This window comes from Parasteatoda tepidariorum, chromosome 4, assembly GCF_043381705.1.
Source record: "Parasteatoda tepidariorum isolate YZ-2023 chromosome 4, CAS_Ptep_4.0, whole genome shotgun sequence".
NCBI classification, from domain to species: Eukaryota; Metazoa; Arthropoda; class Arachnida; order Araneae; family Theridiidae; genus Parasteatoda; species Parasteatoda tepidariorum.
Window position 1 is genome coordinate 2,800,078 of NC_092207.1, and position 17,824 is coordinate 2,817,901.

A 17,824-nucleotide genomic window follows, 5' to 3' on the forward strand; every position below is an offset into this window, starting at 1 on the left:
TCTTGAAAATCAGGAAGACTTGTAAAAGTTAAGGAGTTTGAACAGCAAGCATGTGTTGTTATTCAAGGAACACATTTAATGTGTTTTTTTACGTATAGTGTTATTTTTTGTGGTTATAGTGAAACAAAAAGGAGTGGAAGTTGGATATTATAGACTTTTTTCTGTCATCGACTGACTTATTTTCTACATATTTTTTGTAATAATTTTGAAATTATTACTTAAAAATAAATACACGGACCGATTTTTAAAATACCGTCTATAGCATGAAATGCAGCAATAAGCATTTTTTCGTGTTTGCTTCATTATTGAATGAGTTCTGCATTCAAAGAAGCTGCAATCGTCTAGTATCTGGATGAATGCTTCGAGTCAAAGCCGATGGATTTGCTGAGTGATTACTTTTATGTGCTCGAATAGCTGGTTAGGCAGGTTTTAAAAGCAGAACAACATAAATTGGGAAAAAAATTATCGGAGAGTGGGGAAATGTTTCCATATCAGATGTTGAGGACTGCTCATCAGCTAAAGATTACTAATTTGTTTTGTAGGTATGACGAAGAGTCATAAAAAATAAAAGTGAACACATTTTTTGTTACTGCTTATTATTTTTCATTCATTTTATGGGTCATTTATTTAAATAATGTATAAAAAAAATGGGGGAGTTTGGAACCATTAGTTAAAATTGCTTGCGGAACGAATGTAGTGAACTAAAATTTCAGTCCTTTGAAGCTTCACTATCGACTGTATATATAACAGACTTGTAGAGGGAGAGATCACTGACATTAATTAAAATAAAATATATAATATATAAATGACAAAAGATCAATTTTTTTGTGATTTATGGCAATGCATACAGCAACACTAGATTGGAATTTTGAAAAATATATCTAATAAACCTGGAAAAAAACAGTAGCAACCCTGCAATTGTACGAGAATTAACAACCTAGTAATACAAGTATTGAAAATGTTAACTACCAAACAATTGAATTAACATGTTGTCAAAAACTTATATGAATTCCCCTATAAACTTAAAAACTAACAATACAAGATTATTCAAGAAGTGAAAAAAAAAAATCATTAAAATTTTCAAGATTTTAGGACTGATTCTATAATAAAATCTGCATAGAAAACTTTTATGATTGTTGTTATTTCACTCATAAGATTCAACTTTGAGAACAAAAATATTTTAATTAAAACAGCAAAATATTGCAATACAGTAAAATAAATAATTAATAATAATGGGCAAATCTGCAACATAATATATTTAAATTTTTATTGCCACAAAAACTTGAATAAATTCCTTTTTTATGTGCTCTATTAAAATGTGTGTGTAAAGAAAGCTCATACAAATCATGTTTCAAATCTAAGAGGGTACCATATATAATTTCTATAATTTGAATATAATACATTATGTGTGCATTTATTACACAATATATATATCGTTTCATTCGGACTTGATTCGTGCTGGTCTTAGATCCTGAAGTTTTGGATAGTCCACAAACTCAGTACCATAATACATGATTACGGAGAATGTAGCAGCCACCATTCCAAACCAGAACAGAACAAACAAAAGTGTTTCAGAATTGTAAACTAAAAAATAAAAGCAATTTATTTGCATCATTTTCAAGAAAATACATGATCAGGTAAACTAAAATTTACATACATTATTACTTCTAGAAAATATTTCGTGATATAAATCAAAAATGTTCGAGAAAATGAATTTACATGCATTATTAATTCAAGAAAATAGGATACATTAACTGAATATAAAAAATAATAAAAATAGAAAGTATGTAACATAATCGTAACTTTCAAGATTAAGTGTGATATTCAAGAAAATTACTTGGAAAAATAATATAATAGTTAGGAACAATTTTTGATACATCCTACTTTTTGCTACAAACTTAAGCTAGTTGTATTATCAAAAGAACTTTAAAATACAGTGCACAAAAAAAGGAAGAAAAAGATATCACCAGGAATAACTTTAGTTTCAATGATTGGATTTTCACAAACTGTCATTCTTAATGGTTCTCAGAGATAACCTCAAATATGATAACTATTAATTAAGTTACAAAAATGAAAGAGAAATAAAAAATCATGTATAAAAATTTAAAATGTTAAAAAAGAAAACAATGAAAATAACAACCGAATACCAGCCCCAGAAGTACAAAAAAAATGCAAAACCTTTTCTATCGAGAGAGCACGCCAATTGTCTAAAATTGGCTCTCTCTGTACCCCGAAAGTTTCGTCTAATGCCAGGAAGTAAGATTCCTTTGGAATTGTAGTTTTTAACTGTTTTATACATGATTTTTGATTTCTCTTTTATTACTGTAATTTTCAATTCTGGTTTTAGTGGCATATTGTGCTTTACCTGTTTAGAAAAATGTGTATTTAAAAGATCTATTATAAGAGATTTATTGTTTAATGTTTAAAATTTTTTTAACGTCATCAGGGTTTTGTTTTTGTCTAGGATTTGAGTAAATTTATGGCTAATTGAATTTCTGCATTTTAGGTTAAATTTAATTTTATGTAAAGTGCGATTAAAAGATGCATAGCTCATGGTGCTTAAACAAGGAGCCCTGCAGTTAATCTTGACTTGGGGATTACTTAGGATAAAAAGCTACTAAGTCAAATTTTATTAAATAAATTTAAAAAATGTAAAACAGAAAAAACGTAAAACATGTCATTTAGCTGACAATTCACAAATTGATTGCCATTTTTTTTGTGAATGTTATAATATAATTTATTCAATTCAATGTAATAGTTGCAATTTACGTTATATTGGACAAACTAGTTTGGATTTCCATAAGAAAATGAATTCACACAGATTTGCTATTTAGAATTTTAATAATTCTACAGATTATGAAATTTTACATTTTCAATTTTGTGAATTTGATAGTTATTTTTAGATTAGATTTTAAAGATAAAATAGATGATAGGTTCAATTTAGAGAATATTTATATTAGCAGTCTTAAAACTCTTTTCCCGTATGGTTTAAACAGTAAATTAAATGGAGAAAATATTGATGATATTTGTATTTAAAGATGAAATTAAAGTTTTTAATTTTCCTAAATCTTTTAATTCAAAGTGGTGGAAGAGCTAATAAATTTGTTGATTTTGATGAATTTTCAAATATTTTTAGTCTTTAGGTTAACCAGAATAATATTTTTATTATTCAGAAGTATATATTAGGTTTTACAAAATTTCTTTTATAAATTTAGAAATAGAAGTTTTAATACTGAACTTATTAAATTTATTATAATAGATTTGGTTAAATCAAAACCTAGCGTTGATAAGGCAGAATTGTTTTTTAAAAATGATTTAAATGTTCAGAAAGTATTTTGCATTATTAACTTTCATGATAAAAAATTTGAGAATACTAAGATTTCACAGGTTTTTCATTATTTTTCAGGTATTTTCCCTTTAAAACAACTTTGTTGCTGCTTATAAATATCCCTCTAACCTTAGAAAATTGTTATTATAACTATTTAAAATATATTTCATTGTCTGATTGTTATTTTAATACTGGTGAGTTTTCTTCGTTTAACGATAAACTTATCATCATGTTGTTTCCGGTAATTTAGATATTCCTATCGATCAAGATTTGATTTAAATTTTTAGTAGAGGATATAAATGTAAAACAAGGTTAAAAATGAATATTTTATTTTATTAGTTAAAAGCGATTTAGATTGTTTTATTGCTAAGGTTTCTAGAATATATAATTGCCCATTGTAGGGCATTGCCCATTGTTGAAAGTATTAAAAATAAATGAAACAAATCTAAAAAAAAAAAATTTTTATCCTAGTGGTACAATTATTAATTATGTTATGTTTGAGAAAATTAAAAAAAAAAACTTAAAAATAAGTTAATTATTAGAGTTGCTAATAAAGTTTCTAACAACTTTGTATCACGTGCAAATATTTTCTAAAAAAATTGATTATTAAGGAATATAATAAAAATAATACTTATCTTAAATTAAAAGATGACAAAAAAGTTATTGACAAAATGATTATTGCTATTAATAAAAAATTAAAATTGAACAGAATTACTTATTCTTATTTATTTCCAATTGCTAAATTTCATAAAAAATACAGTAAAATTCAGATTTATAGCTTGTGGTTGCAATAGTGAGAATTCTAATATTAGTAAAAAATTCTTTAATATTCTTAAAATTAATTTGCTTAAATTTAAAAGTGAGAAAAGTATTATCAATTGTAATATTGATGTTTTGAATTTTATTGAGAAAAAAAAATGAGGTTTTTAGTATTAATACCTAGTGGTGCACAGCTTGAAAATCTTTAGACCAGTATGCCTCATGCTCCAATACTTTATATTTGTAGTTGCATTTATGATCAATATTTAAATAATAAAAATTATTGGATTAATATTTGTAAATGTAATCTTTTTGAATTTTTTTTTTTTTTAATGGCATTGATTTTTATAAACAAAAAATAGGGATACCACAAGCTAATTCTTTATCTTTTGTAATATTTTTTTTATGCTTTGAGATACATTGATATTTTAATTTTATTTAATTGTGAAAATTATGATTTAAAATTAATATTGCTAATAATCAAATTAAAATTAGTGTTTATGATAAAAGGAAGGTTTTTAATTTCAGGGTTATTTTTTTCTGTAATTTTGAAACTAATTTGCACAGTAATATTTTTCAAAATTTAGTTTTTTCTCAACTGTCTAGAATTTAGAAAATTTGCAAAAATGTTGAATATTTTCAAGCGGCTACTAGTAATTTTTCAAATAATGATTTTCCTTACAATTTTCACAATATTGAAGGCAAAATTCAAGAAATTGTTTAAATTATTAGTTTTGTTTTATTTTAATAGATCGAGACTTAACTGACTTGCCCCAGTTAAGTTTTCTACTAACAGATGGCTTTCTTGCTTTTGTTTTTTCCTTCTTTCTGAGCATTAAATGGGGTTTGTTTCGTGAATTTAAGTTTGGTTAAGGATTTTCAGATGTAGCAAGCCTTTATGTTAACAAAAGAATATTTTTAAGTAGGCTTTATGAAAATTGTTTTTTCTTTCTTAATTGATCTATGTATTATCTTTTTCTCTCCTCCTGGACTTTGGCCACAACATTTGGGGTACAGAGAGAACAAATTTTACTCATTTGTCGTGCTCTTTCGATAGAAAAGGTTTTGGATTTTATGACTTCTGGTGCCCCCTGACGTCAGCTTCGGTTGTCATTTTCATATTATTTTCATTGTTATCTTCTTTAAAATTTTCTATTGATTTACAAAAACGTATTTTCTCTAAGGTTTTGCGTTTTTATGACTTCTGGCGCCCCCTGACGTCAGCTTCAGTTGTCATTTTCAAATTATTTTCATTGTTATCTTCCCTAAAATTTTCTATTTATTTACAAAAACGTATTTTCTCCAAGAAAACATACATTTTTTTTACAGATTTGAGTTTTTGACACTTATATTATGGGTTGCTGTCTGGAAATTGTGGTCCTAATAGTTTAATCAGAAGAGCAGTTGCAATTTCCCCCCTCTTAATGTTAATTTCACTTTTTGCATTTTTGGTCATATCTTTAAAACTAATTTTACAATATTTAAAAAAAATTGCAGCCACTCATAAGACTTGTTCACCTAAAGAAATTTTCAAGCAAAAAAAGAATTTTAACAATTATTTATTATATTTTATTATTTAATTTAATAGTGGATGAAAGAAATTTTGAATTATGAGCCATAAATTGTTTTATACCATATTAATCTACATATTTTTCTATTGTGAAAGTTTGGGTTGTTTTTATTAAGATGCCAAGAGAAATTCAAATAAATTATGTTATAATTTGGTGACTATGAATAAAATAATGCCTAAATGTAGTAAACTTATAAGGGACACGAGTTTCGCAAGCCTATTGCAAATTTTATTAGCGATTTTTCATTGGATTGTTTTCTTTTTTTTTTGTAATATTAAGTTGTTTTTTTTAAATCTTCTGCTAATTTACACGCAACTTAGTAAAGAAATTTGAATCTTAATCTTTAAAAAGTGTCAAGTTTTATAAAAAGATGTTTTGTGATTGAATGTGGTTTTGCATCTGCTTTTTCTAATTTTATTTTTAATAGATTTTATCCTGCGCACAATATTTATAGCATACTAATAGATTTAGAGCAGCGTATAAGTAGTGACTCATCTAAGCAGTCAGTGAGTGCTGTTTGCAAAGTGCTTATCCAACGCTTAATAAATGTTTAAAAATGGATAATGAGGATGTTTAGCGGATAATCTCCATTCACCCAGCCGGCAGTAATGTGCATAATGACTTTCCAAGCAGCGCTGGCAGTTATTTTGCTGATGGCCAGCGCTTCTCTGGAATAACTTAACTCAAACTTAATGATAAATATAACACTGTTAATACTTAATTGAAAAACATAAAGTTAAACCATGCAAAAAATACTTCATAAGTAGTGTAAAGTCTCAAACAATTGAGTCTATATTTTGGAATTATGCTTATTTCAGAAGGATAATTTAAAACTGAAAGCATTGAATCTAATCATTTGAATATTTAATAAAACTATGTAAGACATCGGCCTTTTTTCCAAGTCATTCAGCATTGCATACTCAAAGAGTCATTTTCCTCAATTAAGATAGAGTTCTAATATTTCTGGTAGCTATGAGAAAGTGAAATGAAACCAGCCAATAAATATAAAATAATTTAAATGCAAGATAACTAAAAAAAAGAAAAGAATAATGATTATTAATAAATAATGATATTGATGGATAAACTCACCAGATGGTATAAGAAATGACAAAAACATCATGGCCAAAGCAACTAGCAATACAAGAGGAAGCTATAAGGAGATAAATGAAAGATTTTTCTTCAAAGAGCACACTTTTTTAGTAAAACACCTCAAAGATACAATAATATATCGGATAAATAAAAATCTTTATTAAAATAAAAAAGAGGATATAATACACCATCGGGCCAAAAAGTATGCCCAGTGGTACATAGATGCCAGCATGGATCCAGTAGATTTTACGAAATAATATTAATTTCATGTTGCATAATGTGTACTAAATATTTTACCCATAGGGATTTTTAGAGTCATCAAAATAACTGCTTACGATTGACATACTTGAAACGTTCCCCCATCAGTTCAAATAGTAATAGGCATTTAATTCATGAAAGATAGTTAAAAGAATTTTTTCATTCATTTAAAAAGAGAGTTCTGAATAGAACAAACTGAACATTTTAGAACAAAAAATGTTTCGAACTTATTTCTATAAATGAGGTTTGCTTCATTATGTATTGGCAGGGGTCTGTTTAGAAGAAATTTGGGTCCGCTATCTTTCTTTCTTTGCATAAAAACGGACCCTTCACAAAATAATTTATCTTTTAATCGGACCCCTCAAAAATTTATTTATCTTCATTAAATGTTTTGTTAATCAAATAAACCTTTCCCAGGAAGGGGGGAGACAGATGTAAACGAACTAAATTTTTTCTTCGGCAGGCGCTTCTTCCTTTATTCGTGTGAAATGAAAATTCTGCATTCAACAGTATAGGCTAAATACCAAATATTTAAATGTTGCATCTCTAATTTAGTAGCAGCAATTGCTGTTTATTTTTTAAAATGTAATTTTTTTTAATCATAATTTTACAGTGTTGAGCATAACCTTGTATGTCTTTACAATTTAAACACTCCTTGAAAAAGTTTCGTTGCAATAACAGGACCCTATTTGCACAAATTTACAAAAGCAGGACCCTGGTTGAAAGAATGTGATTTAATGTTTTTTTTATATTCACTAATTGCGAGTCATTTTTTTTTACAAAAACAGACCTTTCAGGAAATGTCTGGACAGACCCCTGATTAGTAATATTATTCAAGTAATAATCTGTACAAAAAATTTTATTTCAATAGGGATTTTTTTAAGAGAATTTTCTAAAATGTAAAAAAACGAGGAGAATTTTAATGAAACCAGTAGAGCAGGAGAAACTAGCAAAATCCAGTAGAGTTGACAGCTGTGTTTAATAGGATGTCCTTCCCCCTTTCACTGCATTGATGACACCACCCGTTTTTGATAGGACTTCCATCACAGCTGAAGTGGCTACGTCATCTGCATTCGTCCTAAAGGCGAAGCTTTACGGGGCTCTGAGAAGACAGTTTTTGAACACCCATTTCGTCAAACTGCCTCGATGTGTGAATGGAAGAGAAATGGGCTCAAAATATTGCCATAAAAGTGCAGCCACATACACATCTCAGAATTTAAACTACAGGAACTCCCCACACCACAACCGCTTCCCTGATCAACAAGAGTTAACTCGGGTATGTATATATAATGCAAATACTTACTATACCGAGCAAACTCTGGCATGGCAGAATGCGTCAATACGTTTTGTTCTATCACGTTTCTATTCGACCAGAAGCAAAACAAAAAAATAATGAATATCTGCTGTGATTGGAAGTTTGCCAATTTTTGTTTGGGAGTTCTGCTATTTGTGGGACTGGAGACGTGTTTTGTACAATTGTAATGTAGAATACAAGGATGGATTTACATGGGAAAAAAAAAGAATTTAAAAAAAAATGGCATTTGTGAATGAAAGAAAAAGTAATGCAGATCATGAAGATGTGAACACATACAAAGACTCATATTTAACTTCTTTCATTGGCCCCGAGATCATTTGGGATAGTAAACGGATGGAAAATTAAATATTTTTTGCACATAAAAAAAAATTAAAATGTCCACTTAGAACTTGCGTATTATGTTTCGTTTTAGTTCCTTGTATTTATTAATAAAATGAAAAAAAATATGTTGATTTGTTGGCATTTTTTTCTTTGAACTCTTTAGTGTTTTTGACGATTTCATTTAAACATTGCATCCTAGAAAAATAGTGGAGTTATTGAATGGAAAAATTGAGCTAAGGTTGTCATTTTCCACGTACATTGCGTGTAAACAACTATATCTCTTTAAAAAAAAAAATAGCCTTTTGATGTTAGAATGAGTATTTANATGTAGAATACAAGGATGGATTTACATGGGAAAAAAAAAGAATTTAAAAAAAAATGGCATTTGTGAATGAAAGAAAAAGTAATGCAGATCATGAAGATGTGAACACATACAAAGACTCATATTTAACTTCTTTTATTGGCCCCGAGATCATTTGGGATAGTAAACGGATGGAAAATTAAATATTTTTTGCACATAAAAAAAAAATTCAAATGTCCACTTAGAACTTGCGTATTATGTTTTGTTTTAGTTCCTTGTATTTATTAATAAAATGAAAAAAAATGTTGATTTGATTGCATTTTTTTCTTTGAACTCTTTAGTGTTTTTGACGATTTAATTTAAACATTGCATCCTAGAAAAATAGTGGAGTTATTGAATGGAAAAATTGAGCTTAAGATGACATTTTCCATGCACATTGCGTGTAAACAACTACATCTCTTTAAAAAAAAATAGCCTTTTAATGTTAGAATGAGTATTTAGAAGATGATCAGATAAACAAAGTTTTAAGTTTCTTCTCTAATAATTCAATAAAATAAAGATAATAAGTAAAATACAGTACAGAACCCGCTATCCGGAAATCAGAAAACCAAAAAAGCTGAACAAAATTCGATAAATTTTCTCGCCATTTTTTTAAAAAAACTTTTTTTTTCCTCATAAGATTTTAGGATTTTTCTTTCCTTTTTGAAAGATGTTTACCTTACCATCATTTTGGAAATAATCATTAGTGTATTACTTCATTGTTTTTTCTTCTTTTTAGGATTATTTCCAAAATTTTTTTTTGTTGTTGTTGTTGGGTTTAACAATAAAAAAAAAAACGGTTTTTTGTAGCGATTCAGAAAACCGGAAAAATGAGTTATCCGGAATAGCGATGGTCCCGATTGTTCCGGATAATCGGTTCCCTACTGTATATATTGAAATAAATATACTAGCTGCAGATCCCTTTTTTGTAGGTAGCGCTCAGAAATATTGACATTGTAATTTGTAAGAACATTGTAACATTAATAAAAAAAAAATTACATTTCATATGATTGGAGGAAATATAACGCCCTGTGGCAGAATTTTTTCGAGCTATCTGCGGCAAAACTCTCAAGTACTAATATCTTTCTGCAAGATACGTTTAATTATAACAAAAATATATTTTATACTCTAAAGCAATAAATTAATAAAGTAACAAAATAAGATAAAAAATAAGGTAACATATACGAACTGCAGAAAATTTAATGTCTTTTTTATCTTTCAGTGGGCAAGGTTTAGAAACGCCTTCATCTTCATCAACTTGGTAATTTCCAAGAAAAAGATCAATTGAATCCTGAAAAAAATTAATAAAATTTAGAAACACACTTTTGAAAAGGGAAGAACATAAATTGAATAGAAGACTTTAAAATAGATATCCAATTAAAATTTTTAAAATGATACACAACAATCATTTACAGTGTATCTGGTACATTTAAGATTTTCAAATTCATGACCTTGCATGACTCATTCCAAGTCTTTTCATGACTTTATTATTGTCTCCCACATAAACACAACAATACATTTAAAAAAGCTTTATAACAACATTCATTGAAATGATAGGTATAACTGTTATATTCTGCATCTTCATATTTATAGATTTTAAATTTAAAAAACAGAGTAAAGAAAGAGATGAAGCAATTAAATAGCTGAAAAAATAACAAAAGTCAATAATTTTATTATTTTTTTTAGCATAATTACATTCTAATGATACTTTTCTCGTTCATCGGGGAAATGAAAGAAATACTCCTGATTTTTTTTTCTCATGTAGGAATTTAAAAAAAATTTGCCAATGACTGGCTTGCTTCAGCTAGAATTTTAAAATGATAAAATAAAATAAATAATAAATAAATAAAAAAAAATCTGAAATCACAGAAGTTTAAAAGATCTCTAGAAATGATGATTTTTCTTTCATTTTTTGAAAGAACATAAGTTTTAAAGAACATGATAAAAATATTTTATATTTTAATAAAATATGACTGTGAGTGGGGATTTTGTTACAAATTCAGATATTTGGAACACCATGAAAGTTTTTTTTTGTGTGTGTGTGTGGGGGGGGGGTGTAAATTCCATTTTAAAAATTAGATTTTTCGGCAACCTAAATCCATGACTTTCCATGATTTCTTATGACTATCCAGGTGTGCCGATACCCTGCATTTAGTAGAAGTTTAATTATACAAAATTTTTGTGTACTGGATCATAGCGGTGTACCTTCATGTACAAGATTATTGTGTAACCATCACACATTGGAATGTTACTTGTAAAAAATATTGAGTGCTTTAAATAGAAGTAATGCGTAAAAAGTTTTGATTTGAAAAAATAACAAGAAGTACAAGTACAAAACAAAAAAAGTAACAATTTTAGCATGAAAATTTAAAATTCAAAGTAATCTTAAATTTCAGAAAAAAAGGGAAAAAAATGTAAGAAAAAAAATAAAATTTAATTGAATTAAATTTTAATATTACTATTATAATATTAATAATTTAATTTATAAGTATAAAATTTAAAATGCGGGAAAATACAAAATTCATTGCAATAGGGAAAGTTGAAAATATCCAGAAACAAAAAAGAAATCACAATTCAATGCTTGCATATAAAACACAGTCTTGATATAATGATGCTTTTGAAGTTTGGACAATGACAAAACTGGATTAAAATTGTATCGTAATGTTTGAGAGAAAGATTTTGCAGAGTATGGTATAAATGGAAATAATAAAACAGGAGAAGAAAATTTAACTTTGAACTGCAGAAGATTTATAAGCAACCCGATATTATTAAATAAATAAAATAATTAGAATGAATTGGATGGCGCACATGATTCGAAAGAGTGCAGACAATACAATAAAAAGGTATTGCTTTTTAGATCCATTGGAACAAGAAAGCGGGGAATGCCGCATTTGAGATGGGTTGACTCAGTGGCATGTTTTTTTTTTTAAATTAATGAAAAGAATTGGAGATCAACGATAAATTGATAGTCATTGTGGAGAAATCTTCACAGGAAGGCATTGGCCCACATTTGACTGTTTTTCCAACTATAATGATGATGATACATATAAAGCGTAGTTTTAAATTATGTTGTTATTTTAAAATTATTAACTCTCTGGAAATTTTGTTTATTTACTTTCAGAATTTGTAGTATTGAATTAAATTCAATAACATTATTTTAAAGAAATAAGTAAAAAATTTCATTTATATATATAGGTAACCCCTTGTTTTGCTTAAAAATTATCTTTCGTTTTTACAAAAGTTAAGTAAAATCACTTTTGTATATTAACAAATGACACATTTTTAATTTGTTGTTAATTTGTTGCTAAATGAATGGCTAAATGGAATGGAAGGAGAAAAAATTATTTTTATTTAAAATCAAAGAAACAATAAAACACTAGAATTTTTTTTTAATGCAAACTAATTTTTATTTTTGGGCAAGAAATTTATGTTTCACTAACATTAAATTAATTACTGAAATTATTTAGAAATACGCACCCATGGTTGTCAAAAATATTGCTAGTCAATATTTTTGGATTTATTTTATATTGGGAACATTTTTTCCAAAATGTAAATAATTAGTATCGCTGTATATTCTCAATGGACAAAATTTTATTTTCTTAATGATTTTGTTGATCCCTTAATGAAAAAAATTTATATTTTTTTACTTTAAAAAAATATACTAAAAATATGTCTTTTTTTGGAATTGTCCTAAGTAAACCTAGTAGAAAAAATAAAATTTTATTGTCTAATTGCATAGCTAATAATTTCTATTCAAAACTGTAAAATTTGATTGAAATTGAAAGTCTATTTAAAATGTTTTATACTTTTGAATATATTATTCATAATATATCAAATATATCGCTCATGGGCTACAATAGTGGCACAACTCAAAAAACCTGAGTTTTGGACTAAGAACAAATGTAAATACACATTCTTTCCGAAGCAATACTAGCACAACTCATATTTCAACTTCATTTAAGCAAACTAAAGTATTTCTTATGCATTTTGCTTATAGCAATAAAACCTTTAAACCCACTTATCTCAAAACTTGATTTTTTGAGTTATGCTGCTCTTGCAGCCCGTGAGCGATATTGAGCTGATTAGAGAAATAAAATAACAGATTTTACTAATGACATTTTTAAGGCAACGAGTAAAGTTTTGATACATCATGCACAATCATGTAAGTCAAAAAGAGAAATTCAAAATTGGAAATAATATAAGCACTTATATTTAGGGAAGTAAAAAATATGTATATAAATCTTACTCTAAAGAAAATATTTTTAAACCATTATTTATAATTACTTAACTAATAACACTCAATATACTGCAGTACTGACAATAACAAGAAGTATTTTTGTTGCTAATATTTTTTAAAAATTTCTTTAATAAATACGGAGAAATTTGAGAATATACAGGTAAACAGGAGATAGTCGTAAAGTACAGCAGTTTTCGTTAAAAAAAAAACCAGGAGACTTGGTAGACATGAGATAGCAAAGCCTATTTTTTCATTAATAAAATCTAAATAATGTTCACCCATTGCACTTTGTCTGTGACTCGTATAACAATAATTTAAAAACATTTGTGTTCTTTATGCCACACTGTCAAATAAACAGGTGAATGGCTTTCATTTTAGCCTATAAATAATCAATACAAAATAGTAGGAAAATGTTAAATTAACAGTTATTTTGCAACTTGGCATTTTCAATGATGATCAGAAACTCCTTAAACATTAGACTAATATGTACTAGTTTTAAAAAATATTTAAATTTTTGAAGTGAATATTTACACAGTTTTCCTTACAGAAGGGTAAACGATGTGAAAAGGGTAAGCAATGAAAATACTATAAATCAATAATTTATAATTTTTCACCTAAAGAATAAAAATTCAAAAAAGAAAAGAAAAAAAAACAATTTCCAAGAAAATTTTTGGAAAAAAAAAGAAGGTAATTATTCTTTTTTGACATTCTCAATCCAAATACTTGTACTTTTACTGGAAATAGTAACCGCAGAACAAGTAAAAGTACATACTTGTAAATAACGAGAGTAAAAATATTACCAGGTATGGTTAACATAGAGGAAATTCTTTATAGAAAAATGTCAGTGTTCTAGTTTTCAAACAGTTAAGTCGACCATAATTATGATAGCTCTGTAAATTACACAAAAGACTAAATTTTATCTGAAACTTTTTAAATTTGTTTTCAAGAAAAAAATAAACATGAGAATTTACTGAATAAATTAAAGAAATTATTATGAATAACTACTTGCAGAATTCATAAAAAATAATTCTGCGGAAAAGGTCAAAATGGGAATTAACCACTAAAGAACTTCCACAGATATCTTCTTCCTTTGTATACATTTAATTTTTTCCATTAAATGTTTTCTATAGAATATCAATACTAAACATTTTTAAATGTTTTTTTTTTCATAATTTTTTAAAATACTTGCGATCTTCAATTTTTGGTTCAGTTAAACACATTTCAATGAATGAATAACATACAATGTGTGGGTTAATATGAAAGAATTCCTTTGGCCAAAAGGGAACCCTTAAACATACGAAGCAATTTCTTTAAGAATCTTGGGTAGCACTTTGATTCCAAAATAAAATATAATAATTAATTGTCTTAATTATAATAAATACTAATTATTTATCTATTAATAATTAGGAGTAAATACATAATAAGTATTGTTAATTAGTTTATTATAATAAAATATTTTAATGTATTATACAGTGATTTTAGGTTGGCACTTTTGTACAATTTTCTGCGGGTCCCTGAAAATTGACTTTAAATTATTACCTTTTTTAAAAAAATTCCGGTTCTCTAACTGATTGTACTTTCTTAACAACTTTTTGCTCCTTTAAAAAAGATTTATTTAATAGTTGTTTGATCTTTGAGAGGGGATTGACAGGAAGGGTGGTTAAAGGAGTATAAATTGTAAAATTTTCGAGTGGAATTTTTTCTATCAAAGTTTAGTCATTAAATCAATCTTGGAAAAGAATCCATTTATTTACAAATTAAAAAATTGGTTAGATAATCATTTTTTCTTTTTGGTGACCTTCAAGATGCTTTTAAAGCAAAACTAAATGATTGGGAAGCTCTGAATCTGATTTCGGCAGCGTTGGACTGTTTCGACTAAAAAGCATTTTACAAATAAGCTTGGTAAAGCAAGTTCCCGAAAGGACTATCGGCCCTTCCCTTCGGAATAAACTTGCTTGGCTGCAGATCTTTTAAAATTGATGGCCCGTATGTCGACGCACATCCCATTACTTTGAGATTCCTTTAATATCTGGTTTAATGCCTGCTCTCTATGTGCTCACAATGGACTGAAAGTTCCAAAGCATAAAAATTCTGAAACAATATTTATTTGCTACAGTAAACCAAAAAGCAAATTTGCAAACAATAGTAAGCATTATTTTGGATATTGTTGAAATAGTATCTAAAAACGAAAAACAAGTAAATATTAGACATTTTTTTACTGGTTCATCTCATAAGTGATCATTTTTCAAAAATACGCTTTTATTTTTTCCTCTCAATTTTACATTTTCCTGTTTAATGCGTTTTTAAACAATAGTTTGCGTAAAACCTAAAGTCAGGGTTTGATTTTAATAAAATATATAAATAATTAGTAACCTCTTTTTTAATGTAGGAAAGTCACTTTTAAACCAATAAGAGAACAAATGAAATGAGAAAAACTTTATTTTTAATATATATTCCGTTTGATCATACATTGTTAAGCATAGATTAGCCGCAACCTATCTTCATGGAAAATGAAAATTGTAAAAAGCTATGGATAAATTTAATTGGTTAAGACATACCTGGCGGAAACCATCAGAAAAGTTGTTCTTATAGTAACGGATCAAAGAATTGATGCCATCTCTAATCAAACCTTGTTTACTTCGCTTTCCAGTTCTGTAACAAAAATATGCATAGAAAAGATGTTTACATATCATTTGACACTTCATACAATGCTGTTTATGTTAGTATTTAGAAAGAAATTATTCTCTCTATGTGCTTCTAGAAAGGTGTTTTAAATAGTTTAGCATTGCAAAAAAACGAGTGGAAAAAAAGATGTAAATTAAATATTTAAAAATGCTTGAAGATAATCCTCGTTTTTCATACGTGAAATGTTCAAATAAATGCAATGCTATTAACGAGGGCTTTATCGGGGACACCTCTAGCTTTTATTTTTGGGAGGGAATTATTCCGAAAAATTAGCATTTTTCCAAACGATATTTTCTTATTTTCCCTTCAGTGGTGACAGTAATTATCGACAATGTCATCTATGAAAAGGTACCCCACCATAGAATCGAGTTAACGTGTCTTATATATACTAGTGAATTGGAATTATACTTTTGTACACACTACAGTACTCCCCCACCAGTATTATACCTGTGATAGAATTCGATGAACGGATACCACTAGTTGATTCATTGCTGCTGTTATTGTGAGATGCCGGGAGAGATGCATTAAGATCAACATACTTTTTAAGCTGTGTGGCTGTATTAAGTTCATGGCCGTGGACGCTCCTGTGTTGCCTATAGCAGTCGAGTGTATATGTTGTGTGTGATCAAGACTGAGATACAACAATGTTGCAGTCACAAGTAGCAAGACAACTGTTCAATGTGGACCGTCCATCGAAGTAGAAGTGTTCAAATCGGAGTGGGCGTTTCTGCTAAGGTAGTCGGGTTTACATCCTGTCCGAAGATCTTAAGTATGGGGAGAGAAGTTACAGACAATGTCAACCTTCATCTATGGGAAGGTACCCCTCCATAGAATTGAGTTAAAATGTCTTATATAGAAGAGAATTGGAATTATATTTTTGTAGTGGTACACATTCATTTATGTTCAGATTTTGCAATGCTATTTTTTGATTTCAAAAAATAGAAATCCTTACTAAACTGAGGGATCATAAATAAAAATAAGAATTTCAATGATGAACAAATGAACAATCAATTGCAGCTTATTAAAGCATAAGACCAACAAATGCTCCAAATTTAAACATTTTAAAAATAAATACTCTAAATATATTTTGATCTAAAGAATTTTTCTTACCCTAAATTTAATTTTAATTACAAATATAAAACTTTCCAAGTTTATTATTTTTCAAAATTTTTTTGCTCCATTTATTGCCTTGCACAAAAATGAAATGAAATAAAATTAGCAATATGCAAATCACAAACTCCATATGTACTTCTTTAGTATTTGAATTGCCATACATTAATTATTTTGTTGACTTGTGCAAGCATTTTGTTTTCATAAAAAGATGCATTTCATTGAGGCTGGAGGAAATTAAACACTAATAAATTGCTGTTACGAATTTTGCCTGCTACGCATTGTGCTTGCAAAGAATTGCCACAGCAATGAATCCCCCTCCCCCCAACAAATTGTCTTTGTGAGAAGTTGTGCCATTGTGATGATTTGCACTTGCAATTATTTATCTCACAGCAAATTGTGCATTACAAATTGTAGCCATGATGAAATGGCGCAGAACCATTCAAATAAATCTACAAACAAATGACTTGAGCCACGATGGCTCTCGTCACCTTCCAATGAGGTGAAGAGGGTTCGAATCCCAGAGATGGCTGGTTGCTACGAATTCTGCATCTGGCTTAGAGTCCCCCTGCCACCAAGTGAGGGTGGCTTCCCACCCCATGTAATGGTAAATACGGGTTAGTTTCCTCAAAAATTCCTCCACAAAAGCAAATTTTCCCTTTGTCTTCTGGACTGGGTTCAAAATGACAAGGTTATGAAGTTTAGCACTAGTAGTCATAAATCCAAAAATAAGGTCAGCTGTTCAATGACGGTTATAAAAATAAAATAAAATGAATGATGTGATAAAAAAGGCAACATAAAGAAACATCTT

At 27.9% G+C, this 17,824-nt stretch overlaps 1 protein-coding gene across 1 annotated transcript in view; it reads right to left on the reverse strand.

The window, feature by feature from the left end:
* Nucleotides 1–1,243: 1,243 nt before the first annotated feature.
* Nucleotides 1,244–17,824, reverse strand: part of LOC107440317 (Sac1 phosphatase) — a 57,684-nt gene continuing 41,103 nt past the window's right edge. The window contains exons 16-19 of the mRNA XM_016053212.4: nucleotides 15,777–15,870; nucleotides 10,171–10,272; nucleotides 6,748–6,808; nucleotides 1,244–1,584 (exon numbers count right to left, since the gene is read on the reverse strand). Of these exons, the coding sequence (XP_015908698.2) occupies nucleotides 1,439–1,584; nucleotides 6,748–6,808; nucleotides 10,171–10,272; nucleotides 15,777–15,870 (403 nt within the window). The 3' untranslated portion in view covers nucleotides 1,244–1,438. The remainder of the gene's footprint in view (nucleotides 1,585–6,747; nucleotides 6,809–10,170; nucleotides 10,273–15,776; nucleotides 15,871–17,824) is intronic.